This window comes from Triturus cristatus, chromosome 1_1, assembly GCF_964204655.1.
Source record: "Triturus cristatus chromosome 1_1, aTriCri1.1, whole genome shotgun sequence".
Classification (NCBI taxonomy): Eukaryota; Metazoa; Chordata; class Amphibia; order Caudata; family Salamandridae; genus Triturus; species Triturus cristatus.
Window position 1 is genome coordinate 314,521,289 of NC_140579.1, and position 25,677 is coordinate 314,546,965.

Consider the following 25,677-nt stretch of genomic DNA (forward strand, 5'->3'; position numbering starts at 1 on the left):
GACAGATTGCGGAAGACCCCCGAGGAGGTGTAGGGAACCTTCCTGATAAGCTAGGTGAAGGGACAAGTAGACAGCAAGAAGATTGCATGTCGGAGACCCGAGGAGGGACAGAAATAGGGAAATCTCAATCGGTGGTGGAAAAGACTGTGGAGCAAAAGAGAATTGTTCATGGACAAGAGGCAAATGAGACAGAATCAGATGAGAGTGAGAATGAGAAATCAGAGGGTCGAGTTCTGAGAAAGAGAACTTGGATCAGAGAAAGAAATAATAAAGAAGTGAGACCGAAGAGGAGTGTAAGAGGAGATTTTTGGCCTAACAGGATAAAGAGACTAAGGTACAGACTGACACGAGCAAATTCATCAAAAGCTGAACAGGTGAACGAGGTGTCGAGTCAGAATCAAGCGAAAGGTGAAAAACAAAAGATCTCAAGAGAACCAGAGGAGATCAAGAGAATCAGAAAACCTAACCAGAAGTATAGGTCACCGGAATGGAAGTATGTTGCGCTGTCTGAAGGTGAAGAGGCAGAAAGTCAAGGAAATCCAGAGGGGACCGTACGAGAAGTGGTTGAGGAGAAAACTGTTGGAATCCTGAAAGTTATCTTGACTGACATTGGAGAAGAGTCGGATGCTCAGGATGTTGTTGAAGATTTGATACAATTTGATGTTGCTGAAGAAGAAGTGAAAAGTGATGAAAATCCAAATTGAGTGAACTGAAGGAGTCACTTGGAGAAGAGTGAAAAGAAGAAGATTTGAAATTAGTTGTTTGAAATAATCTAGAGTTCTAAAATTCAGTAGTGGAGTAATAGAGGCTAAGTCAAAAGACACTGCCGAAGTAGTAAAATGGCTAACACAGAAAATAATCAAAGTAGATGTGCCTTCTTGAAAAGATGGTGTAGAATGTGCTGCTGCTGTACTGGATTATTAATGCTATTATGGGGTGTACTAGCTTTGTTAGTTACTTTTAGAGATACCATAGATACTTTTGGAATACATGCTGAGAATGTGACTAACATAGAGAAGAGTTTACAGAAAGCAGTTCCGACTAGAAGTAGTAACATTTACATACATAAAGATAGGTCAATTAATGATTTTTCTAGCAATGTTTTTTGAGGTCAAAGAGAGACCCACAAGAAATAGAATTGGAAGAATTGAGGGAGAGTGTTTACTTGGAGTCGAAGAAGGATGATGAAAAAGAGTCTGGTGTTTAATGTTGTGTCATAAAAGACATTTTCAATTTCTCCTGAAAATTGGGACAAATTTTTTTTCTGGGTTGGTTTTTGTGGTGATATATATCACCAAAGGGGGAATTGCTGGAGCAGGGTTTTCTATTGAAAATTTATTGAGATTTAAACTCCAGTTTATGTTGTTTGTCATGATTAAAATTACTAATTTATAATCATTAATTATTAACTTTGTTAGAAGTCTTGACTAACCAACATTACTAATTAGAGAAAAATTACACGTGGGAATGCATAAATGTTGCTTTATTAATATGTGAATTAAATTGGTGAGCAAATTGATAAAGTAAGTGTCATAAAGGTGCTATTTGTTTCGTGTTTGCGCTTTTAAATAATGTGCTTTAATGCTTCCTTGTGTTGCAGACGGCTAGGTAATTACATACACATAAGGGTATTAGTGGGGATTAACACTGTATAATCATTATGATGTGGTAACGTTGTTTTGTGTTTCTTTTAATTAAGATGGTCCGTTTTGGCCTAAACCAAGATGGCTGCTATTTACAGCCTGCACTCGAGTGATTGAAATGTGACGAGAGGCCTTGCTGAACATGGTTGAAAGTCACCTGACCATGGCTTCTGGCTGAATTAAAAGTTTCCGTGAGGACAGCAGCTCCGGGCTTGCTTCCAATTGCCCTTGGAAAAGAATAAAGCCACAATGAACTTTGATTAAATTGCCGTGGCTTCACTATGGTACCAAGGAAGAGCATTCATGAGTGTATCATTTTTCGAGCTTGAGTTTCCTTCTTCCGTGTTTTTATTTTTGTGATTTTTCTGAGCGGAGGTTTTTCTAAATGTTACCAGATAACATTCTTTCCTGCCCGCTCTGCTCAACGGACGTTCAGAGTTTGTTTGTTACTTTATTATTGTTTCTCTTCCTTATAAATATTACTAGACTAGAGAGGGTCTGTAGCGATTGAGGCCACTTCTTCCTGAACCTATGCTCGTGAGGATCGATGCTGATCGAGAGGACGGCAACTCGGGAGACTTTACTGAGAGACCTGTCCTGACCCATTTAGCTAGAATAGGTAACTATGAGAATAATGATTTTGCTAATGATTGACTTTCATTTAAACTAATTTAGATAAACAACCATTTGTTTGAATTACAGTGTCGGGTGGTTATTTCTTTGTCATTTATTGAGTTTCAAATGTATTTCCTTATGTTTTAAATCATGACTCAGGACAATATCTTTATGGTCGCATTGACCTCGTTTTAGATGCAGATTGGTTTAGGTTTTCCCTCTTATATTCAGTGTGGATAGAGTAATTGAATGAATGTTAGTGTGATGGGCCCGAGCGTATGATGAGTGTATGTGCGTACAACTGTGAATTTACTCTGTCCGTGGAAGTAGGGAGAATTTATATGTGCCGATCTGCAGCACGCACACTCCACTGGCTCCCCATCGAAGCTAGAGTCACCTTCAAGATGCTCACCCATGTTCACAAGGCCCTCCACGACACCGGACCGGCATACCTGAACAGCCGACTCAAATTCCACGCACCTCAAAGGACCCTACGATCAGCCCAACTCTCCTACGCCGTGGTTCCCCGCACCAGAAAGACCAGATCAGGCAGCCGCTCCTTCTCCTTCCTCGCAGCCAGAGCCTGGAACGCCCTCCCGCTCCACCTCAGACAAACAACATCTCTCCTCATCTTCACAAGAAACCTCAAAACCTGGCTCTTCGACAGACCCCTCCTTGATGGACTGGAACCTGCGAAACCCCCTCTCCCCCAGCGCCTTGAGACCCCTACGAGTGAGTAGTAGCGCTCAACAAACGTGTGATTGATTGATTGATTTGATTGATTGAATGTAGCAGAGGGACTGAGAACATGTGTTTTTAAATTGGAACATATGCACGACAGGAATTTGAAGGGAAGAATATCACAATGAAAGCAGCATGATGCCGCTCTCCCATTGAAGAAGATACATATAGTGTAAGAAGAGATTGCTGTTGACATTCAATTCTCCGAATGCATTGAGTTTCATTTGTGTAGTTATAAGAAGTCATCCCACAGGCCTGAATGAGATTAGTAAGTAGTTAGACATACGCATTGAAGAGCAGAGGAGAAGTGACTGGCTCCTAAGGTACACCACTGGAAGAGATTCAGAGGGAAACAGTGGAGCACAGCTGGGTGGGATGGGAAGGACAGAAAAGACTGATGATAAGCAAGTATAGCACATCTCATGCCAGCTGAGTAGAGATGACCCTGGAATGTTGAAGGGTACGGGAATGTCCAACCACGCTAGTGTCCCACGACTACCATTATCTCAGGGAGCTTTGCTGGGGAAGGGATAGTTAATGTAGGGGCAAAATATTTGCAGTGTTATGTAAATCCTTGTTATTGGGGACAACTTGTTAATCACACGTACATATACAAATGCAAACTTACAGTGTGTTGTCTAGTCCTGTTCCTACCACATGCCCCATCATGTGCTGGCTTCTGTAATCTGGTTTCAACTGAAATCCATTTATATGGACAGTGTAATACGTTTGAGATACGTCTGCAACAACAAAAAAGAGTATTTCTCTGTTCTTAATATTTAATATAAAGAATAAAGCAAAAATAAAGCAAGTAACCATGAAGTGCGACAGGCATTACTAAAATGTGATGGCTGTAAAGTGAATGATAGATTTACTAAAATAATTAAAAGCCATGAAACACATAATGGGGTGTGGTCATACTGTAAGAACAATGATAGACCAGGAGCACGACTCAAGTCCTTTACATGAAGTGGCTTGATGGGACATGAATGGGAGAACGTCCCAGTAAATGAATTCATTTGACTGCTTGAGAAGTCGATTTCCAGGACTCCCTCAACCAGTGACCAGCAACAGCTTGTTTATGGACCTTTTTCATGAAATGAGAAACAGGCTGTCGCACCTGTGGGTGCCTGGTCAAGGAATCAACCCAGACAGAGCACAGTGTATGCGCCACAGCTGTGTGCTCAATTGTGGACAAAAATCAGCCAATTGATAAACCGAACACATGGCAAATGCCTTTGCCCTCACAGAGAAAATCATTTAAAGTTAATTTGCATTCCACGTGCCAACTTAGTCAGCGGGCAACAACTCCAAAAGGAAACAAGGAACTACTTGTTTCCAAGGCACTGGCGTCTTTTGTATCCGATCTGTCAATCAGAGCTTGCCAGAGCACCGGAACATTTCAAGTTTGAGCCTAATGCAGTGAAAGACACACATTCCATCATTTTTCAGCATGTTTGGACACAAACTGCCTTTGCTTCCAGCATTAAATTGTATATTCAAAGGACGTAGGTGCCTAAGAAACATATTCTAAAATACCCATATGGCAGAGTCCTAATAACTGCTTTAGCCAACTCGTTAGAAACGTTGACGATCAATGAAACAGTGGGGATTGTAGATACAATCTGACATACAGCCTAGCCCTGAAAATTCAGATTCTTGCTGTTTGACTCATTTTTATGGAGATGTACACAATGCTCAGTTTTTAAGGGAAAGCAGGGTGATAGCCCTTTCATTTCTAAAAGTAATTTACATTTAAGTAGATAAGACTAATGACAAGTTCATTTTTGCAGATGGTTAGACTTGGCTTTTTTACCGGGTTCACACCTGACTTTTTGCTTTTTTGTTTTCGACCTTATTTTTGTTGGTTTTTCGACTGCTATTCAGTACTAAAGTGCATATGATCTCCATTTAAATTGTGTTTATGGATTGGTGTTTCCATAATTGTCTTATTTGATTTACTCCTGAGTCAGTAGTACAGTGCACTAAATGTGCCCAGGGCTGGTAAATCACATGCTACTAGTGGGCTTGCAGCACTGGTTGTGCCACCCACCCAAGTAGCCTTTCAAAGGTGACTCAGACCTGCCACTGCAGTGTCTGTGTGCAGTTTTAAACTGCCATGTCGAAGTGGCAAGTGCTCCCTCTTGACAGGCCCTAACCTTCCCTTTCCTTACATGTAAGGCACCCCTCAGGTAGGCCCAAGGTACCCCCATGGGCAAGGTGCAGTGTATGTGAAAGGTAGGACATGTAATGGTGTTTGTGACATGTCCTGATAGTGAAATACTGCCAATTTCGTTTTTCACTATTGAACGGCTATCTGTCCCATAGGCTAAGCAAGAGAGTTACTTCGTAACGTTCCATTGGGGCAAGATAGAAAGATGGAGTTTAGGTACTCTGAACTCAGAATTGAATGACACACCTTTTAGTAAAGATGACTTTTAAATTGTGTGTTTGAAAATGCCACTTTTAGAAGGTGGGCATTTTCTTGCTTAGCCATCCTGTGTGCCTGTGCTGGGTGTGTATTGGCTGTCTGATTTTGGAGTGACAGGAGCTGAGGATGCGCATTCACTGTAGACAGCCACTGGGGGGTGGGGGGATTGAGATGTGTCCTGCCTTTCCTGGATGACTCAGAGCTAGGCTGAATAGAGCTGGGTTGCATTTAGAGTAGTGTGACCAGTTTTCCTAGCGCCTGAATAGGCTCTGTTCTGCTTTGCACAATGCTGTCTCCACCGCCTGCCAGGAAGCTGGACCATCGAGGACAGAACTGGTTTGGACTAAGCTGAGAGGTTTTTGCCACAAGAGAAAAAAGTAAAAATGTGGTATAAATATTGAGGCCCTGAACCCAGAACCTTGGAACTCGCTTCTGTCAAGGAACCTGCCAAGATGAAGAGCCGGGGAACCTGTGAGGAGAGACTACCCTTTGCTGTGTGCTTTACTGTGTTGGCCTGAAGTAGCTGCTTCTGCCTTGGGCAGAGAAAGGATTGGACTGAACTCTCTGTAACTTTTCTACCGAGTATCTCAAAGGGTTCGAATTAGAGCTTGCCCCCTTGTTCAAGAAGTCTCAGGAACAGCAAGGACTTCACCTTCTTCTGGGTACCACCTCTGGGACAGTGCGTTCCAGTTGCCACAGAGGGAAACCGCAACCCAACGCCATCACCGACTCCACTACAGGCTCTGTGATCTGAAGAAACTGCAAAGGGCACCACTGCACTTTGCACCGCCACCCTGGTCTCACCAACGATCGTCACCACTGAGCCGCTGACTATAATGCAACCTGTGGGCACCGCACTCCGTACTGCCTCGGTTCACTCCACCACCCTGGTCTCACTGACGACACCGCTGCACGCTGACATCGCTGTCACTGCCTGCACCGTGGTTTGGAGACTCCGCTCGTAAGTCACACGACGCACTGCCCTGTTAAACACCGCAGTATGGGCACAATGACACCAGCTCCCATCGACTGGCACCGCCGCCTGCACCATGACCTGCTAGCACCGTAACAAGCAACGCCCCACTTCACACCACCACCCCGTACTCACTGATGCCGCTAAATGCGAGCTGAGGGCACTACACCACTCTACTTCACACCGCTACCATGACGGTTGCCACAACAAGCCCGCACCGACACAGTTGGCTGTAACCAAAGGTACTTTTTTTGAGTCCTCTGACATCGGAGCCTGTCTGCACTGATGCAATCGACCGAAACTGTTGGATTTGGTTGTTTTCAGCACCGCGGAAGCCCCGGCTGGAGCTACCAACTTCCAGGAACTGCATTTTTAAAGTTATTCTTGCAAAGTGCATATTTTGATCATTGTATGTTGGATTTTTGTTATTTGGTCTTGTTTGGGTTTAGATAAAAATGTCCTATATTTCTAAACTGGTGTGGTGTCCATTTGTGGTGTTTTCATTGTGTTACTGTATGTGAGCCAAAATGCTTTACAAATTGCCTCTGAGATAAGCCTGCCTGCTCGTGCTAAGCTACCAAGGGGGTGAGCGGAGTTGTCAAAGGGTGTAACTTCCTTACCCTGACTAGAAGCAAGGGTCCCTACTTGGACAAAGGTGCAAACCTCTGCCAACTAGAAACCCCCATATCTAACACGGATCCCAAAAAATATTAACACTGTTTATTAGTCCAATTGATAACCTCTCAACAGACCATTTTACCAAACTAGAACAAGTTGGAAATCTGCTTGGATCTGTTTGGACCCACATATGGTTGCAGATTTATGAAATTCCAAAATTCACAAAACATTTCAGATGTAAGTCTGGAAAAGTGTTTCTCTTGTGACATGTATTTTTGCATGGGAAAAAATAGCAAAGTGATGAGAACAAATCCCTTCCTTTACACCATCAACAATATTGCAGATTGTCCCTTTCTATTCCATCCCTGAAAAAGTATTTACTCTTGTCATTGTCAGGAGTAAATGTTTGACAGTGTGCCATGTTTGTGGATGTTCACAATCTTCTAGGGCATCTAGGACTGAAGGAAATTTTGTCACACATGAACCTTTGCATCTATAAATTCTAATACAAGCGCAAAAAGTACTCCTACAAATAGCGACAGTAATTTTGAATTGGTAATTATTATTTTTTTGCGGTATTTACCAAACTTTCAGGTGTAAAAGATTTGTGCATTAAGCTCTTTGTTTCAAACAATGATATGAATGGTATGTATGGGAGTCAAGTTTATATTTTTCTGTCCCCATAAAGAAGCTAAAAGCAAGACAATTTGAAATGAAAAAGTAACTAATAAGGAGAAGGGGTGCCTAAAATGTGAAAGATACAATTAATTCTGAGAAAATTCAATTTAAGGAAGTATTAATGATGAATGTTAGGGGGCTGAGTGACATGGGAGATTGGAAAGGAATATCTTGTGAGGGGCAAGGGATTTGATGCAAGCATGGTTCTTGTCACCTCCCTAATTGTGGTTTAAATTTACTGTTTGTTGGAGGTTGTGCTTTCAGTTTGAGAGTAGTTAATGGGTTCTCCTTGATCTGAGGACCAACAAAGTATTCTCATCTGCCAGTGGTGCTATTTTTGTTAGATGCCATTCCTTTTCATTTTCTGGTACTTCTTCATAAACATATAGAAATTATACTTGTGGCCTAATTTCATTTTGGTCGCAGCATTTTGGTCACAGTGATTGTTTGCATTTCCATTGTTGGCACCCTTCCCTTTATGATATGTCTCAGACAGACAGTTCAATCAGACAGCATTATTATTGTTATCTCCATTAAAAGGCAGTGCTTAATTTACAAAAGAATAGGTGGCTAGGCCAAAATGTTTGTTTATAACTTTGCAGCCAGTACTATTGAAGGTTGTTTTGCTAAACATCAAGGCTGTGTAGTTTTGATTCCACTTCATGACTCTTTAATCCACCACCATCTAGCCCCCTGCATCTTTATCTCATTCTTGCATTTTCTTTTTCATTCCTGCTTGCTTCTTTGTATTTCTGTCTTTTCCTTCTCTTTCTTTCCTCTTTTTGTGTTTTTTGCTCTTTTGCTCTGAATCAAGTTTGTTGACGGAAAATAAGGGGTGGTTCCCAAAAATGAGTGCCTGTCGGCCCCACGTGCAACCACTGGCTTAATATAAACACCATCAAAAGACCTTCTTATTTTTCTTTATGTTCTTTCTTTGACCCACGCCGTTTCCTGCTCATTTACATGCACCCTCTAAAGGTCTTCATGATATTCTACATCTGTGCATCTCACTGCCATTTCTATCTTTTGTGCTGAGTTCATGCTTAGGAAGAGTGGTCAAACCCTTTTATTATAAAGGAGGGTCTGGTAGCATCAGGACACTAGTCACTGTGTGTCTGTTTCAAAACAGAAAACATAAGTGCAAACAACAGACACCACAAGATAATATCTAAAGTATGCAAAGTTTGAGAGTTCAGTTTTCGTAGGTATGATGGAGCAGGGTTTTACTTTAAAACCGAATACCTGTTTCATTTTCGCAAGTTTGTCAAATGCTGTCTAACCAACCTTATTAATAAAATAATTACACGTGGGAATGCTATTGCATGGCTAAAATAATAAGTGAACTAAGTTGGTGAGCAAACTGACAGAAATCGATGTTGCTTATGTGAAGTTATTGTGTTTGCGCTTATAATTAATATGCATTAATGGCTTTTGATGTCGCAAATGGCTAGATAAATACACACACATAAGGGTATTAGCAGGGGAATAACACTGTATAATCATTTCCGTGCAGTAATTCTGTTTTATGTTTATTTTCACTTAAGTTGTCTAATGTGGCCTACCACAAGATGGCTACCGCCCGCAGCCTGCATTCGAGTAGATGGAAATTTTACAAAAAGGCTTCGCTCTGCCTGTGACCTTGCACCTCCGATGAACTGAAAAGCCATGAGCATGATGACAAGTCCAGGAAATCTGCCAAGTGCCCCTGGAAAATGGAGATGTTGCAATTTTGAAATATTGACTTCATGAACTTGGAATGATCCCACCATTTGATACAAATTTACCCAGTAGAGACATCCGTAGATGTATCGAATTAGTCATGGACATTCAATTTTGCTTTTCATTATTTGGGACAATCTATGTGTGAGAAAATCTCGCAAAATATCGAAAATGTACCAAGATGACATTATTTCCGCCATTCATCCGTTCTGAACAAAGAATTGTAACTTTATAGAATGTAAATTTTAGTATAAATATTAGTAGGCTAGAGAGGTCTAGCGCCACTTCTTCCCGAGCTGATGATCCGAGGTCCCCATGCTGACGGAGAGGACGATGACTCTACATGACGGCAGGAAACTCTAATTCTTCTACAGAGGACCGGTTCTGACTTAGGATCTGACATTTAGACAGAATAGGTAAATATGAGAGAAATGAATTTGCATTTAATTGGCTTTTCTTACAATTTTAGATAAACAAATAATTCTGTTTGAATTTCTGTGTCGGGTGATTATTTCTGGTCATGTTTATTGAATTTATTGTGTATTCTTTGAAATGTATTTCGCTAGATTCATAAGCAACTAAGCAGATGCCATTGACCTCAAAGTACAGGCAGATTGGTTAGGCATATTGAAAGTGTTTTCCCTTATACATAGCACGGATAAGAGTGGTAGGATGAATGTTGGTGTAATGGGCCCCACCAGCGTGTGATGTGTGTATGCGTGTGTGACTGTGAGATCGCTCCATCCGTGGAAGTAGAGGGAATTTGGAAGCTCCGATCTGCACCAGTTTCTTGGTAGCAGAATTATGGTTTGCTATTGTCTTGGTCTGGCGAAATTGCGTGTATATAGGCTTGTTGATTATTGATTGATATTTGTACTAACACTATATGTTGAAGTTGTGTTGAGTTTTATGTATTGTGAATGGCTTCTGGGACGTAGGGAGTCGGTGACAGTTCCGTAGTAGAGCAGAGGGAGTGTTGCTCTCGGAAAAAGGTGGGATTGTTGGCCCTGTATGCAGACAGGGGAAAACGTGTGACAATTGAAGTTGCGCGTCGCATTGTCTGGGTTCGAAGAGGTAGCATCGCCGTGTGTTGCCATTAGAAACGTATTTTCTTTGTGAGAGAAGTGTGTATGATAGCGAAGGTTATCTGTGAAACTCTGGTCTTAGGTCTCAGGGATCCGTATGCTATTCCGTTAAAGTTTACCACTGGAGAGGTAATAGGTATTCTCGGAGCTTGTTAGAAGGAAAGAGCAGAGGTAAGCGCTGCTTTGTTAACGTGTGATATAATTCTGTAGTAGGACAGACTGTTCGCTGTTTTCGGGAAAGACAGAATTCTTTGTGAATGTACTACATTTTCTGGTGTGAAAGTGCGTGAATGAGAAGGCATTCTGGTTAATTGTGAAACTCTTAGGAGCATTCCGGAGAAAAACAGTTAATTGATGCTTGTTAGAAGGGTAAAGTAGAGGGATGTGCTACTTTATCAACGAAAGTAACGATTCTGTAGTAGGGCAGAGGTAAGCGCTGCTCTCGGGAAAGGCAGAATTCTCGTGGGAAAGGTCTTTTGCTGTTCTGTGGCTAGCGAAGCAGACAATGGAGATGTTTGTATGTTGTAACTAACAGACTCGTAGAAGTTGAAACAAAGTCTACCAAGTAGTCTTGTAAAGGAGGGGTAGACGAGAGATAGGAGACAGGAGCAGAAGTGACTGCAGTGACTGCTGACGTCAGGGAGACCGCGCTGTGATTGGACATAGGGTTAGAACAGTGGAAGCACGGTGATTGGTGTGCTAGTGTACGCCGCGCTAGGATTGGGAGACATACAGGGTGACGTAGACGCTCCAGGATTGGTGCGTTAGTGTGAGTCGCACTGGGATTTGCGGACTGAGTCAGTGACGTAGACGCTCCAGGATTGGTGCGTTGGTGTGAGTCGCGCTGCAATTGGACAAGAGATCGTACAGTTGTAGAAAGAGCAAACAGCTTGTGGAAAATAAGAAAAATGTACTATCAGGCTGAGGAAAAGAAGAAGAAATCCTTGCTTAGTAAAGTAAAGAACTGGTTCGACAAGGATAAAGATATAGTGACTAGGGAAGGACAGTTATTGCCCCCGATAAGAACCCTGGCATCCTTCATGGTTGCGAAGTATGGGTATCATACCTGTATTTGGTTAGATAATTGGGTGAAGTATACAAAGGATGATGGAGTGTTAGCGTTCCCGGAACATGGTTCATTTAATCTGGCCATACTGAGGAACTTACGGGAGCAGATGATGAATCTAGAGCCTCTGCCTAGGCCAACGCAGTTTGAGGCACTGACTGAATGGGAAGATGAAATGCATGAACGAGAAAAACAGAGGGGTGGGGTAGCTACAGATACATGTTTGGGCGAAAATATGATCGCGAAACCCATCATGACAGGATGAGAAGGTGGTGTGATGCCAGTATGACCGAGGGATTATATCCTGTGAGAACGGAAGAGGAATCAGGAGGGAGAAAGTGTACCGAGAAAGAACATAATGTAGAACCCAGGAGATATGGGGCAAATAAGTCTGATGATGATGTCTTAGAGGACATGCTCTATAAAAGACCACCCCCGTATAGACGAGAACCAGAGGTAGGAACAGCAGTGACCCCGATGAGAGACACCCTACGGATTATTAAGACAGAGGGTACCACCCCTGGGTTGAAAAGCAGTTGTTCTCTGGCGGAAAGAGAAAGAGAGAGAGATAGGGAGAGAGAGAAAGATAGAGAGAGAGAAAGATAGAGAGAAAGAGAGAGAAAGAGAGAGAGAGAGAGAGAGAGAAAGAGAGAGAGAGAAAGAGAAAGAGAGATAGAAAGATAGAATGAACTTGAGGATGAAAAGACCAGAGAACTAGCAAGAACTACCTTTGAACTGACAGAGAAAATCAGAGAACTGACTAAAAATTTTGAGGCAGTTACAGTGCCTGTGACAATAGGCCCGGTTATGCCGATTTTTGACAAGCAGAGGACGGGTGAGAATGGTTTGACGGTACCATATGTGGGCAATAGATTGATTGTTCCTCCGGAGCAGGCAGAAATGAGAGCAGGAGAAAATCAGTGGAGACATACCATATGTGGAGTAGAATTGAGTGTGCAGACTAACTCAAGCTTGAATTCTGGATGTGTGGAAGGAAACAGAGGATCAATTTTAGAACCGCAAAGAGTGACAGAACCAGGGGATGCAGACAAATCTGTGATAACTGCTGAGGATTTGAATGATTGGCTGAAAACTTTACAGAAAAAAGAGAAAGAGTCACAGGGAATTGATGTAGCTAGGCTACGTATGGAAATGGAAGAGATGATAGTAGGAACAATACCTACAGAAACACTGAAGAATTATCAGGAAGGGGAGATCCTCTTCCTTTGCAAGAGTATCACATGGAGAGCAAAGAACATACATGACAGGTTGAAAGTAATAGCCAGTGAATTGGGAATTGACATGGATAAGGTAAAAGCTTTACAAAAGCCTTACCGAGTGGATTTTTCAGACAAGGACATTGAGAATCTGAACAATGCAGGCCGAACAGGGCAGATTAAGGAAATGTTTGCCTTGCTGAAGAAATGGGGAGATGTAGAAAGATGGAAAGACAGATGGTACCGAAAGCGAGAGGATGGGGCAGATAGAACTTACTCGGCATTCCCCCTGAAAGAAAAAGAGAAGGCAGTGACAGCTTACCCCATGAGAGAGATTCCAAGAGGTGGGTACGTACATGTCCCATGGACCAGACAGGATATTTTATCAATCACAAATGATTTCCTTCGACTAAGGGAAAAGCCTGTTGAGTGGTACAGACAGGTCGACAGATTTGTAAAGCTGTCAAAAGTACTGTGGATTGACCTGAATAGTCTGTTTGATATAATTGTACCAGCAGACCTGTGGGCAGAATGTAAAATAGTCATAGACTGGCCCACTAAGGAATACCCGAGAGATCCAAAAACAGGAGCTCCAGACCCGGAGGTAATGAAGAAGTATGAGCAGGTTATGGCCTTCTTGAAAAATAAAGTACCCCCCAAGGAAACAGACTGGGTTAAAATAGATCGAACACACCAAGAATTGAAAGAATCAGTCCATGCTTACTATGAAAGACTGATACTCGCTTTTAAGCAGTTCAGTGGAGATGAACACCTGGGTGACAAGGATCTGAGTCATTTTGTGTATAGATTTGTGTATGGTTTGCGACCTGAAATCAGTGAAATGATACGGCAGCACACCATGGACTGGCAGAGTAAGAAGATTGATGAGATTCTGAGACATGCAAAATACTTCAGTGATGAGATTGAGGCAAAGCAGAGGAAGCTAAAAGAAAAGGCAATGTGGGCACAGGTGAAAGTTGCAGAAAGACAGGAAGCTCAGTTGGTTGTACAGGCAAATAACCCAGGAAATAAACCCAGGTTTGGTCCAGGAAAAGGAAAGGGGAACATCGAGGAAGCCAAGTAAAAGTTTCCATGCCACAACTGTGGAAAATTAGGGCACTGGAAATCCGAGTGTAAGAATCCACCGTCTACTACTGATGATAATCCATCATTGAATTCACAGGTGCAGAGTGAGGGGTGTGGTCAGCATCGGCAACAGCAGAAGGCTGATAAGCAGCAGAATCAGGTGACAAAACCACCCTTGCCACAGAGAAGAGGATCTCAGAAGTATAGCCAAGAGTCGGGATTCTACGATGAAGAGCAGGTAATCAAACCAAAACCCGCAAGCGCAGTTTCTCAGTACTGGCTGAAGAATGAGGGAAGTGATTCCGAGGGAGACTTCTGACGTTGCCGAAGAGAGGAAGAAGAGTGCGTACTTGGCGCAACTCTAGAAATGGACCAGGCAGGGCCTTTTGTAGATGGAAAAATTAATGGCGAAAGTGTCACTTTTCTAGTTGACACAGGGGCCACGAGATCAACTGTCAGGTCAGCTGATATAAAGAATCTTCCTCTCTCGGATGAAGCTATCCAAGTAGTTGGTGTGTCCAAGACACAGATTAAAACTCTACTTACTGAACCAGTAAGGGTTAGAATAGGGAAATTTTCAGACATGCACCAATTCGTGGTGTGTGACACAAGTCCTGTGAACTTGCTAGGCAGGGATCTGCTGTGCAAGATGAATTGCACTATTTTCTGTACTCCAGATGGAATAACCTTTGAGACACCTGATGAGGATGTTCTATACAGAATGACCATGGATAACAGAGAATGTGAGGCTTTGGGAACATATGCAATATTTAATCCAGATGCATTACCCCCAGAGTTGAAACAGACAGTAAAAGCAGCAGTTTGGGATTTTACTGGAGAAGATGTGGGTCTGATGAGAAATGTAGATCCAGTAAAGATTACTGTAAAAGAGGGAGTGGTTTACCCAAACATACCGCAATACAGATTGACACCTGAAATAATTGAAGGCATAACACCCATAATTGAAAAAATGATTCAGCAGGGGGTGTTAAGAGAAATATTAAGCAGCCCATGTAATTCGCCAATAATGGGACTGAAGAAACCTAATGGAAAGTTCAGAATAGTACAGGATTTGAGAAAAATTAACAAGATTGTTGTGCCATGTTGTCCTATTGTGCCAAATCCATCAGTGATTTTGTATCAGATTCCCCATGATGCAGAATGGTATACGGTAATTGATTTGTGTCATGCTTTCTTTTCAATCCCATTGCATCATGACAGCCAGCCAATATTTTCTTTTAGATTTGGAGAACGAATTTTGGCATGGTGCCGAATTCCACAGGGGTATACAGAGAGCCCTTCAATATTTAATCAATTGCTAAAGAAATCTCTGGAAAGTCTGACAATGCCTGAAAATTCGGTCTTGGTCCAGTATATTGATGACCTACTTGTGGCATCAAAAACACGTGAAGCTTGTGAAGTAGACACCATTGCATTACTGAATCATTTGGCAGATGGAGGGTTAAAAGTATTTCCAGCCAAATTGCAGTTCTGTAAGAAAGAAGTCCAGTATCTGGGACATAATATTGAGAAAGGCCTGAGAAAAGTGACCATTGACAGGATCAAAATCATTAGAGGAATGAGAGCCCCAATGACACAAAGGGAAGTGAGAATGTTCCTGGGAATGGTGGGTTACTGTCGTCAGTGGATAAGTAACTTTTCCCTGATTGCCAAACCATTGATTAAATTGACCAAAAGTGAGGTGAAAGACCCATTGGAACTAAACCCAGAAGAAATGGCTGCATTCAGAGAGCTGAAAGACAGACTATGTGAAGCTCCTGCCCTAGGAATGCCTGACTATGAAAAGGAATTTGAGCTGTATTGTAGTGAGAGAAATGGATGTGCACTTTCAGTGTTAATTCAGAAACATGGACGTCTGAGGAGGCCAATTGCCTATTTCTCAGCAACTCTTGACCCAGTAGCTGTGGGTTTACCAGGTTGCCTGAAAGCAGTAGCTGCTACTTGCAAAAGTCTGGAACAAAGTGAGGGAATCATAATGGGATACCCTGTAAGGGTATTTGTACCTCATGATGTGGCAATCCTTTTAACAAGGAGCCGGACACAGTTCATGTCTCATAGTCGGCTGACTAAATATGAGAAAGTCATTCTTGGTGCAACCAATGTAAGCCTGGAGAGATGCTTGAATGTGAATCCAGCGACACTGTTGCCTGATGCTGAATGTGTGGGAGTGAGAAATGACGTTGATCATGACTGCCTGGATGTACTTGATTACTGTACAACGCCAAGGCCAGACATTAGAGATCTGCCACTGCCCGAAATCGATCATGTGTTGTTTGTGGATGGATCTTGTCTGAGAACAGATGAAGGAGTGTTGAGTGCTGCATACGCTGTGTGCAAAGTCTCGGAAGTTGTGGAAGCATCACCCTTGAAAGGAGTTAAATCCGCTCAGGTGGCAGAATTGGTGGCACTGACAAAAGCATGCAAGATTGGGAGAAGTGTGAGAGTGACTGTGATGACTGACAGCCAGTATGGCTTCGGAGTTGTCCATGATTTTGGCCAGCTATGGCTACAAAGAGGTTTCCTGACTTCAAGTGGAACTCCCATAAAGAATGCTGAAGTGGTTGGAAAACTGCTAGAGGCGATACAGCTGCCTAAAGAACTAGCAGTTGTAAAATGTGCTGCTCATGGTCATGGTGATGATTTTGTAACTGTGGGAAACAAGTTCGCCAATGACATAGCACAATACTGTGCAAGGAACAATCATTCAATTAACAGGAGTAAAGAGCGAGAAATGTCTTCTTGTTCCTTAATGTTTACTAATGAAGTGGGAACATGGGAGGAAGTAAAACAGCTGCAGGGTGAGGCAGGAGATGAAGAAATGAGAGATTGGGTGAAAGCAGGTTGTGCACCTAGAGAAAAAGATCATGTGTGGGTCTATAGGGATGGAAGACCAGTCATGCCAAATAGCATGCTATCAACAATGGCAAGGATGTATCATGGCCAAGGACACCTGGGGATGGATGCTATGATAAGAGCCTTTAAGCAAACCTGGTACAGTCCAAAGTTCAGGCTGATAGCAGAAAGTCTCTGTCAGAGATGTCTGATATGTCAGCAATTCAATCCTGGAAAGAAAACAGTGGTGAGCCTAGGAACAATAGGCAGAGAGGGGGGACCCTTCACAAGAATGCAGATTGACTTCATTGAAATGCCCCCAGTCAACAGATTGAGGTATGTCCTGGTGGTGGTCTGTTTGTTCTCCAGGTGGGTGGAGGCATATCCAACAAGAAGAAATGATGGGATAACAGTGGCCAAATTACTGTTGAGAGAGTTCATCCCAAGGTACGGGTTCCCAGTAACCATTGAATCAGACAGAGGAGGACATTTTTATAATGAAATCATGAGTTTAATTTGTGAAGCATTGAGTGTACAGCAGAAGTTACATTGTGCTTACCGACCAGAGGCTTCTGGGGTGGTTGAACAAATGAATGGTACCATCAAAAACAGAATTGCCAAAATGTGCTTAGCCACAGGAATGAAATGGCCCGATGTCTTGCCTCTAGTCCTGATGACCATTAGGTCTACTCCAGACAGAACGACAGGTTTAAGTCCACATGAAATTATCATGGGACGTGCAATGAGATATGCATATTTACCAGTCAACAAGTTGATGACAATAACTGATGACATGATTTTGGATTACTGTAAAGGCCTGGCTGACGCAGTTCATTCTGTGTTTCACCAGGTTGGAGAAGACGCCACCACACTTGAAAAGAAACCAGCCCATGATCTAAGCCCAGGGGACTGTGTAAGGATAAAAGTCCACAGAAGAAGGAATTGCCTGGTTCCAAGGTGGGGAAGGCCAAGACAAGTCATCTTGACCACAACGACTGCTGTGAAGTGTGCTGGAGTGAAAAATTGGATACATGCAAGTCACACACAGAGTACCAAATCCAAGAGATGGTACTGGAAAAGAATACTTTGATGAATCAGATTCCAGTGATGATGCAGACAGTGAGACAGTAAGAAGGAAAAAGAATCCTGAAAGTGGGGAAAATGAGTCCAGGGAATTTTTCATCCCATCAGAAGAGGTTCTGAAGAGAACAGTGCAAACTGCAGAAGCAAGTTCAGACTCAGAAGAATTACCTGAGGTTCCAATTGACAGTGACCAACACAAAAAGAAAGAAAGAAAAGAAAAGAACATTTCAACAGAAGAAACACCTGAATCACAAGGGGAAATTGGACAAGTTCCACCTGAGATAAATATTGAAGAAAAGGGGACAGACAAAGACAGTGAGGGACAGATTGCGAAAAAACCCCGAGGAGGTGTAGGGAACATCAACAACAAGCTAGGTGAAGGGACAAGTAGACAGCAAGAAGATTGCGTGTCGGAGACCCGAGGAGGGACAGAAGTAGGGAAATCTCAATTGGTGGAAAAAGAGACTGTTGGAGAAAAGGAAGTTGTTGGGGAAAAGAAAACTGTTAATGAACAAGAGGCAACTGAGACAGAGTCTGAGGAAAGTGACAATGAGATACATGGAGGACGAGTTCTGAGAAAGAGAACTTGGCTTGGAGAAAGAAACAATAAAGAAGGAAAACAAAAGAGAAATGCTAAAGGAGATCTTTGGCCAAATAAGATAAAGAGACTGAGGTATAGACTGACACGAGTTAACTCTTCGAAAGCTGAACAAGTGAACGAAGTGTCAAGTCAAAATCCAACCACAGAAGAAGAAACAAAGATACCTGAGAGAACTAAAAGAATAAGGAAACCAAACCAGAGGTACAAGTCACCGGAATGGACGTATGTGGCACTGCCTGAACAAGGAGAAGAGGCCGACAGCCAAGGAAGTCCAGAGGAGGCTTTACTGAAGGAGGTTGCTGAAGAAGAAGCTGTGGGAATCCTGAGAGTTATCTTGTCCGACATTGGAGAAGAGACGGATGTTCAGGACCTGATACAGTTTGATGATGATGAAGAGACCGTGAAAAGTGATGACAATCCAAATTGAGTAAATCCAAGGAAAATCACTTGGAGAAGAGAAGAAAAAGAAATACTAAAAAATTAGTAGATTGTAATAATCTGTTGGGTACTTGCTGCCCTTAAAAGTTCAGTAGAGGAGTAGAAGAGGCTAAGTCAAAAGACACGGTCAAATTAACAAAATGGCTAACACTGAGAATAAAAGTAGATGTATCTTTCTGAAAAGATGGTGCAAGATGTGCTGCTGCTGTACAGGTTTAATAATGCTGCTTTGGAGCGTGCTTGCTCTACTGATTTCATTTAGAGTCACTATAGACACTTTAGAAGGTCATACTGAGAACAAAACTAATGTAGGGAAAAGTTCACAGAAAATAGTACCGACTAGAACTAGCAATATACATATACATAAGGATAGGTCAATTAATGATTTTTCTAGCAATGTTTTTTCTAAATTGTTGTATGAGTACGTAAAGACAATGGAAGTAAGGGATTGCTACGTCTGCATGCAATTACCTGCCTCTGTTTCGGAAGGAGTGACTTATCATCATCTTCCGGCTACGTATGGAATTTCCTGTAGTGTGCTGATTAGTATATTTTATCAGTTAGGGAAATTAGATTATAATATGTCTAATGTAGATAATATTCTTGGGCAACTGCCTATGAATAAAGACCTGAATCCTGCAAAAGAAGCTAACACTTTAGGTGAGATTTTTTTAGAAAAAAAAAAAATTAACATTAGAATATGTTTTTAGAAATAATCTAACTTGCAGTTTGAAAGGAGAAGAGAAGAAGTATCTAGACATGGTTGAGAGAAGAAGATTGAACATGCACAAGAAAGCAGAAGGGCATAAAATGAGTGACACAATGTGGGATATTGAGAAAGAAAAGGAGTTGAAAAATGGAGCCAGTCCAACTATGGCTATAGATGCCCCACAGAAAGGAAAACTGTGCATTACCAGGAAGAGATCCCAGTATGATTATTATTTCATAGGGACTAGTGAGTGCCATGATACATACTTTATTGCAACCGGATGGGGATTTAGAGGAGGAGAAGATCCAGTTTTCCCGGGAGTGTATTATATTGGTGGGAACAAGGCTTATTACCGTTTGCCTGACCATTGGTTTGGTACATGTTATGTTGGCCTGGTCTTTCCAAAGATTTTTCACATGGATAGAGTAGATGATGCTGAACATTCTAATACATTAACACGCTATAGAAGAGAAACATGGACAGAAATTGTAGGAGATATTTTTGGAGCTTTAATTCCAGCAGTGGGAATTTCTTTGAATGCATTTGGCATTCGGAAGCTGTCAACAGTGGTGGATCGCTTGTCAACAAGCACCGCTGGAGGCTTTCTTTTGGTTAATACAGAAATGGTTGCTTTGCGTGCTATGGCAATGCAAAATCGACTTGCCCTTGACATTCTTTTGGCAAAAGAGGGTGGAGTCTGTGGAATGCTGAAAGTTCAACATTGTTGCACTTACATTCCTGATGAAAGTAAAGATCTAAAGGTTTATATCAAAAATATTACTGATTTGCATGAAGAATTAGTACCACTGGAAGCTGAAAGTATCTGGACTAAAATGGCTAATAAGATGATTGCTATTAAGAACTTTATAGCTAAAATAGGTAGTACCATTTTTGGTAAGATATTATTTCCATTAACCTGTGTAATTATTGCATTATTGATCCTTAGATTAGGATGTATGTGTTGTAGATATAGAAGAAATAAAAAGAAAATCACAAAAGAAAATGTTAAAAGGAGACAAAAGAAACCAGAAAGAGATCCACAAGAAATAGAATTAGAAGAGCTAAGAGAAAGCATGTATATAGAAACTAAAAAGGAAGATGAGATGGAAACAAGGGTTTAAAACATGAACAAGAAGATATTTTGAATTCTTCCAAAAGGGGAAACTAAATTGATTTTTGGGGTTTTGATTTTTGTGGTGATTAGATATCACCAAAGGGGGGATTGATGGAGCAGGGTTTTACTTTAAAACCGAATACCGGTTTCATTTTTGCATGTTATAACTAAAAGTACTACTGATTAATTATTAATTATTAAAAGTTTGTCAAATGCTGTCTAACCAACCTTATTAATAAAAGAATTACACGTGGGAATGCTATTGCATGGCTAAAATAATAAGTGAACTAAGTTGGTGAGCAAACTGACAGAAATCGATTTTGCTAATGTGAAGTTATTGTGTTTGCGCTTATAATTAATATGCATTAATGGCTTTTGATGTCACAAATGGCTAGATAAATACACACACATAAGGGTATTAGCAGGGGAATAACACTGTATAATCATTTCCGTGCAGTAATTCTGTTTTATGTTTATTTTCACTTAAGTTGTCTAATGTGGCCTACCACAAGATGGCTACCACCCGCAGCCTGCATTCGAGTAGATGGAAATTTTACAAAAAGGCTTCGCTCTGCCTGTGACCTTGCACCTCCGATGAACTGAAAAGCCATGAGCATGATGACAAGTCCAGGAAATCTGCCAAGTGCCCCTGGAAGATGGAGATGTTGCAATTTTGAAATATTGACTTCATGAACTTGTAATGATCCCACCATTTGATACAAATTTACCCAGTAGAGACATCCGTAGATGTATCGAATTAGTCATGGACATTCAATTTTGCTATTCATTATTTGGGACAATCTATGTGTGAGAAAATCTCGCACAATATCGAAAATGTACCAAGATGACATTATTTCCGCCATTCATCCGTTCTGAACAAAGAATTGTAACTTTATAGAATGTAAATTTTAGTATAAATAATAGTAGGCTAGAGAGGTCTAGCGCCACTTCTTCCCGGGCTGATGATCCGAGGTCCCCATGCTGACGGAGAGGACGATGACTCTACATGACGGCAGGAAACTCTAATTCTTCTACAGAGGACCGGTTCTGACTTAGGATCTGACATTTAGACAGAATAGGTAAATATGAGAGAAATGAATTTGCATTTAATTGGCTTTTCTTACAATTTTAAATAAACAAATAATTCTGTTTGAATTTCTGTGTCGGGTGATTATTTCTGGTCATGTTTATTGAATTTATTGTGAATTCTTTGAAATGTATTTCGCTAGATTCATAAGCAACTAAGCAGATGCCATTGACCTCAAAGTACAGGCAGATTGGTTAGGCATATTGAAAGTGTTTTCCCTTATACATAGCACGGATAAGAGTGGTAGGATGATTGGTGTAATGGGCCCCACCAGCGTGTGATGTGTGTATGCGTGTGTGACTGTGAGATCGCTCCGTCCGTGGAAGTAGAGGGAATTCGGAAGCTCCGATCTGCACCAGGTACACAGAGCAAAATGTTAGTTATGGGATAATCATGGTGAACCTGCATTTTATATGCTGTAAAAATAGGAACAGCTGTTAGTCACACATCCTGCTGCTGAACTCTGATTTCAGGCTTCAGCTAAAGTGGGACCAGATAGTTCTTGAGGTAGGCATAGTTTTAAGGCATAAACATTGATTGTAATTTGATCATTTTAGCCCCAATTCGCTTCCCTCTCCTTATCGCGTCATAATTTAACAGGGGAGCCCTGAAAGGTAGGGGCCCAATGCAACTACCAGCTTTGCCTGTGCTTTAAGCTCCACTGGCAGATATGAAAACTTATTTTCGGGATTAACAGGACTGGGAGGGCATAACTGACCAAACAGGGCCTGGTGTTATCACAGTGCAGTTATTAGAGATGTGAAAATGTCTCTAGAAAACTTTGCTACCCAGAGGTTTTACCAATTTTTCCGTTTTGCCATAACTGTGTGAAAATCATGTCCTTTGAGAAAATGTATGGCACACACAACCGTTTCTTAAACACTGTCAAAATTGTTTTAGTGGGAAATCAGATAATGTTCTTGTCCTGCGCACCACCATATTGCATCTAAAACCTAAACAAAACGACATTTTACAGAGAATTTTTCTAGGCTGTATTGCTCCAGACTGGATCACTTCTACCCAAGGTAAGAAACGGATTGATGTACTATTGGCTGTCGCCTTTCACATCATAACATCCAACTGACACATTGCACATGCTGTTTCATCCCAGTCCTGGCGGTACGCTATTAAGAGCGATATATTGTGGATTCCAGTTAATAATGTTTTTAAATCAAATTCTAGTTTCCTTGTTAGCAATCAAGTTCTAACATCTTTTGAGTTACGTAAACTGCCTTAAATTATTATTACTTGTCCCTTCTGACTTTATTTTTAATGCTTATTATTACATTAAGTATTGCTTTACTGTTTTACAGTATTTCTGAAGTTTATTATATATTCTCTGTATAAGACTGTATGGTTGATGAACTTGTTCCCTCTCCTAGCTCGTTTTCTTTTTTTGCCACCCTCTCTTCTCCAATATTTTTGATGCTGTTATATGCATAATATTTCTGTTTTTCACGGCTGTTTGAGATATAGTATTCTTGATATCATTAGAGTTTTGAGTAGCCTTTGTCTCTCACTATTTATTGTTTTTTTATATTATTATGTCTCTTACATTGTTTCACTGTATCTTCGCAATATTTCTCTAATCCTTACTAAATTAAAATAGTTCTACGTCGTATGTGATGGTTATTCTATGTAGAAAATCTTAATAATGTTGTTGGCATTGCGCTTATATTAGATTCATTGAACTTCACTCTAATGGCCTTAGAATTTGAGGGTGGTGAAAAAAATCTGAGGAATACCATTAACTTGGTGACAATTATTTCTTCACCATGCTGAGTTCCACTCCTTTGGATGGGGGATAATGCAGCAATAATACAAGTTTACCCCATTTGGAGGTGCAGAACTCAGATTGTTACAGTTTTTACTCACAATGTTTTTTTTAGGTTATTCCTTGCAAACTTTGCAGAGAAACCTGCTGTATGTGGAAAAAGTCCTGCTTGCTCCCAAATAGGGATTTCACAGCACTTAGAATGAGGGCCTTTAGCCCATTTTGTTAAGAAAACATTTTGCAGATCAGCTCTGATTTTCACAAATGGGTCCTTGTAAGTATATGATTGAAATTGGGGCCACAATCATTTATAATTGTGTCCTCTTTGATGTTGTGTTCTGTGTCAAAGTCAGCACACCTTTGGCCCCTGACAGTACCACACTGGTTACTTCCATGGAAACTGTAGATTCGTCCGATTTCCAACTCCCAGCTCCCCACCTATAGCCTTCAATGTAATGCAGACCTCACCAGTGTAGAAGGAGTTGAGGAACAGTCACACTGTTGCAGCGCTTCAAGATTAGTCCAGAAAACCCCTGCTGACAATGAGGTGGGTCTCAAACTGGACATTTCTCTGCAGCCCCTTTGAGGATCAGTGAGCCCATAGAAGGCTGGAAACTTGAAACTTGTAAGTGTGTCTATGAGCCAAATTGGAGAAGGGGAATCACCACAGATATAATTCCCACTCAGTACTCATGCTTACAATAACTGCAGGCTTAATTGTGTCTAGACGAAGAAAACAGGTGCAACGAATTCTAGTTAAATGATTTCTTAAGCAAGAACTACTATCTATTTATATGTCTGACACAGTTACTGGCTCTCTGTATTTGGTTGGTAGGTCTTACTGTTATATAACTCAAAAGTGCTTTTTGTATTGACTTCACCAAGATTAAAAGCCCTGCAGAGATTCAAACTTGTGGCTTGCAGTCTACACAGAGACTGTTGCAGTTGATGCGCACCAGGCTGTGTTATTTTAATGGACAAGAGACAGGCCCATTTATGGAGAGAAAAGTAGCAGCAGTCATGGCGTGTGAGAGAGGATCAGCATCCCAGTAGAGGTGCTCTGTGTTGTAGAGAGATGTGACATTTTATCAATAAAAGAAAAAAGAGGCTTGGATGGAATTTGGATTGGAACAATTACCTCACCCAAATTATGATTGATTCCTGGTATGGACACCTGAGGATATCTTTCCATTACAAATTGGGAGGACGGTTTGAGTGATTTGTAAGGCGAACCTGTATCGGCTAAAGGGTAACAGTGAGAAAGATATTGGTCGTGCATAAAGCAGTTGGAATATCTAACTGAGGCCTGTGAAATATCTTGGATAATTACTTGTATCATCTCTTTAGCCTGAAGAAGTAACTTATTGCAACGAAACATGTGGTTGCTGTGGCTGTAGTGATGAAAGTGAATTTAACAAAAATGTACACATTGCGATCACATCCTCGCCTAGCACAATTAGGCCTTATAAACATCTTAAGTGAGAAAATAATGTTGGAAGAAAAGAATATCAGATCCTGACCATGAAGGAATATATCCATGTCGATAAACTTTCTGATTTCAGACATGAGAGGAAAAGAAGCATGCTTAAATCACTATCTACAAATACGTGTTTTTTCCAAGAAAATATACAAAAGTCAAAGCTGAAAAATGTCAAGCTGAGAAGAACTATTTACCTTTGCAAGAAAGAATTCTGCGGCATTTGAAAAAAGTGAACTACTGTCTCATGATTGATCACTCTGTCTTGATGTAATTAGTTAAAGCCTGATCCTGCTGTTCCTGTCAAGCACAGGCACCTGGGCAATGTGCCAACCAAAATCTGAAGAGCTGCACTTGTGTACCAGTCAGTTACTCTTAAATCACAACCAATCACAACAGCAGGATACAAGGCCCAAGCCCAGCCATGACTACGAATTCGGCCAAGAGACATCCCTTCAACAAAATACTGCGACTTTAGAATCTCTTGTGTGGTTATGAATTGTATAAGTACCATCTATTCCTTGACTAGCCCTCAACTTACTCATACATTCTGTATTCAAATCAATCAATTCTCTGACTTTAGGTCTTCAGGTCTCCCGCTTCTGCCCCGTGATTAAAATCGAGACCATGGTTTTAGGTCTGCTTCAATTACACAACTGTTTGCTAGAC

At 41.3% G+C, this 25,677-nt stretch overlaps 1 protein-coding gene across 7 annotated transcripts in view; it reads right to left on the reverse strand.

Annotated features, from left to right (window-relative positions):
• LOC146870167 (uncharacterized) overlaps positions 1–25,677 on the reverse strand; it is a 740,305-nt gene that overhangs the window by 696,926 nt on the left and 17,702 nt on the right. For 3 of the 7 annotated variants that reach the window (XR_014969674.1, XR_014969683.1, XM_085629561.1), the window contains exon 2: positions 3,628–3,739. The exons of the other annotated variants lie outside the window; for them this stretch is intronic. Coding sequence is in view for 1 of the 3 variants with exons in the window: in XM_085629561.1 (XP_085485687.1) it covers positions 3,628–3,739 (112 nt within the window). In the remaining 2 variants the exon portion in view is untranslated. The remainder of the gene's footprint in view (positions 1–3,627; positions 3,740–25,677) is intronic. 7 annotated transcript variants of the gene reach the window in all.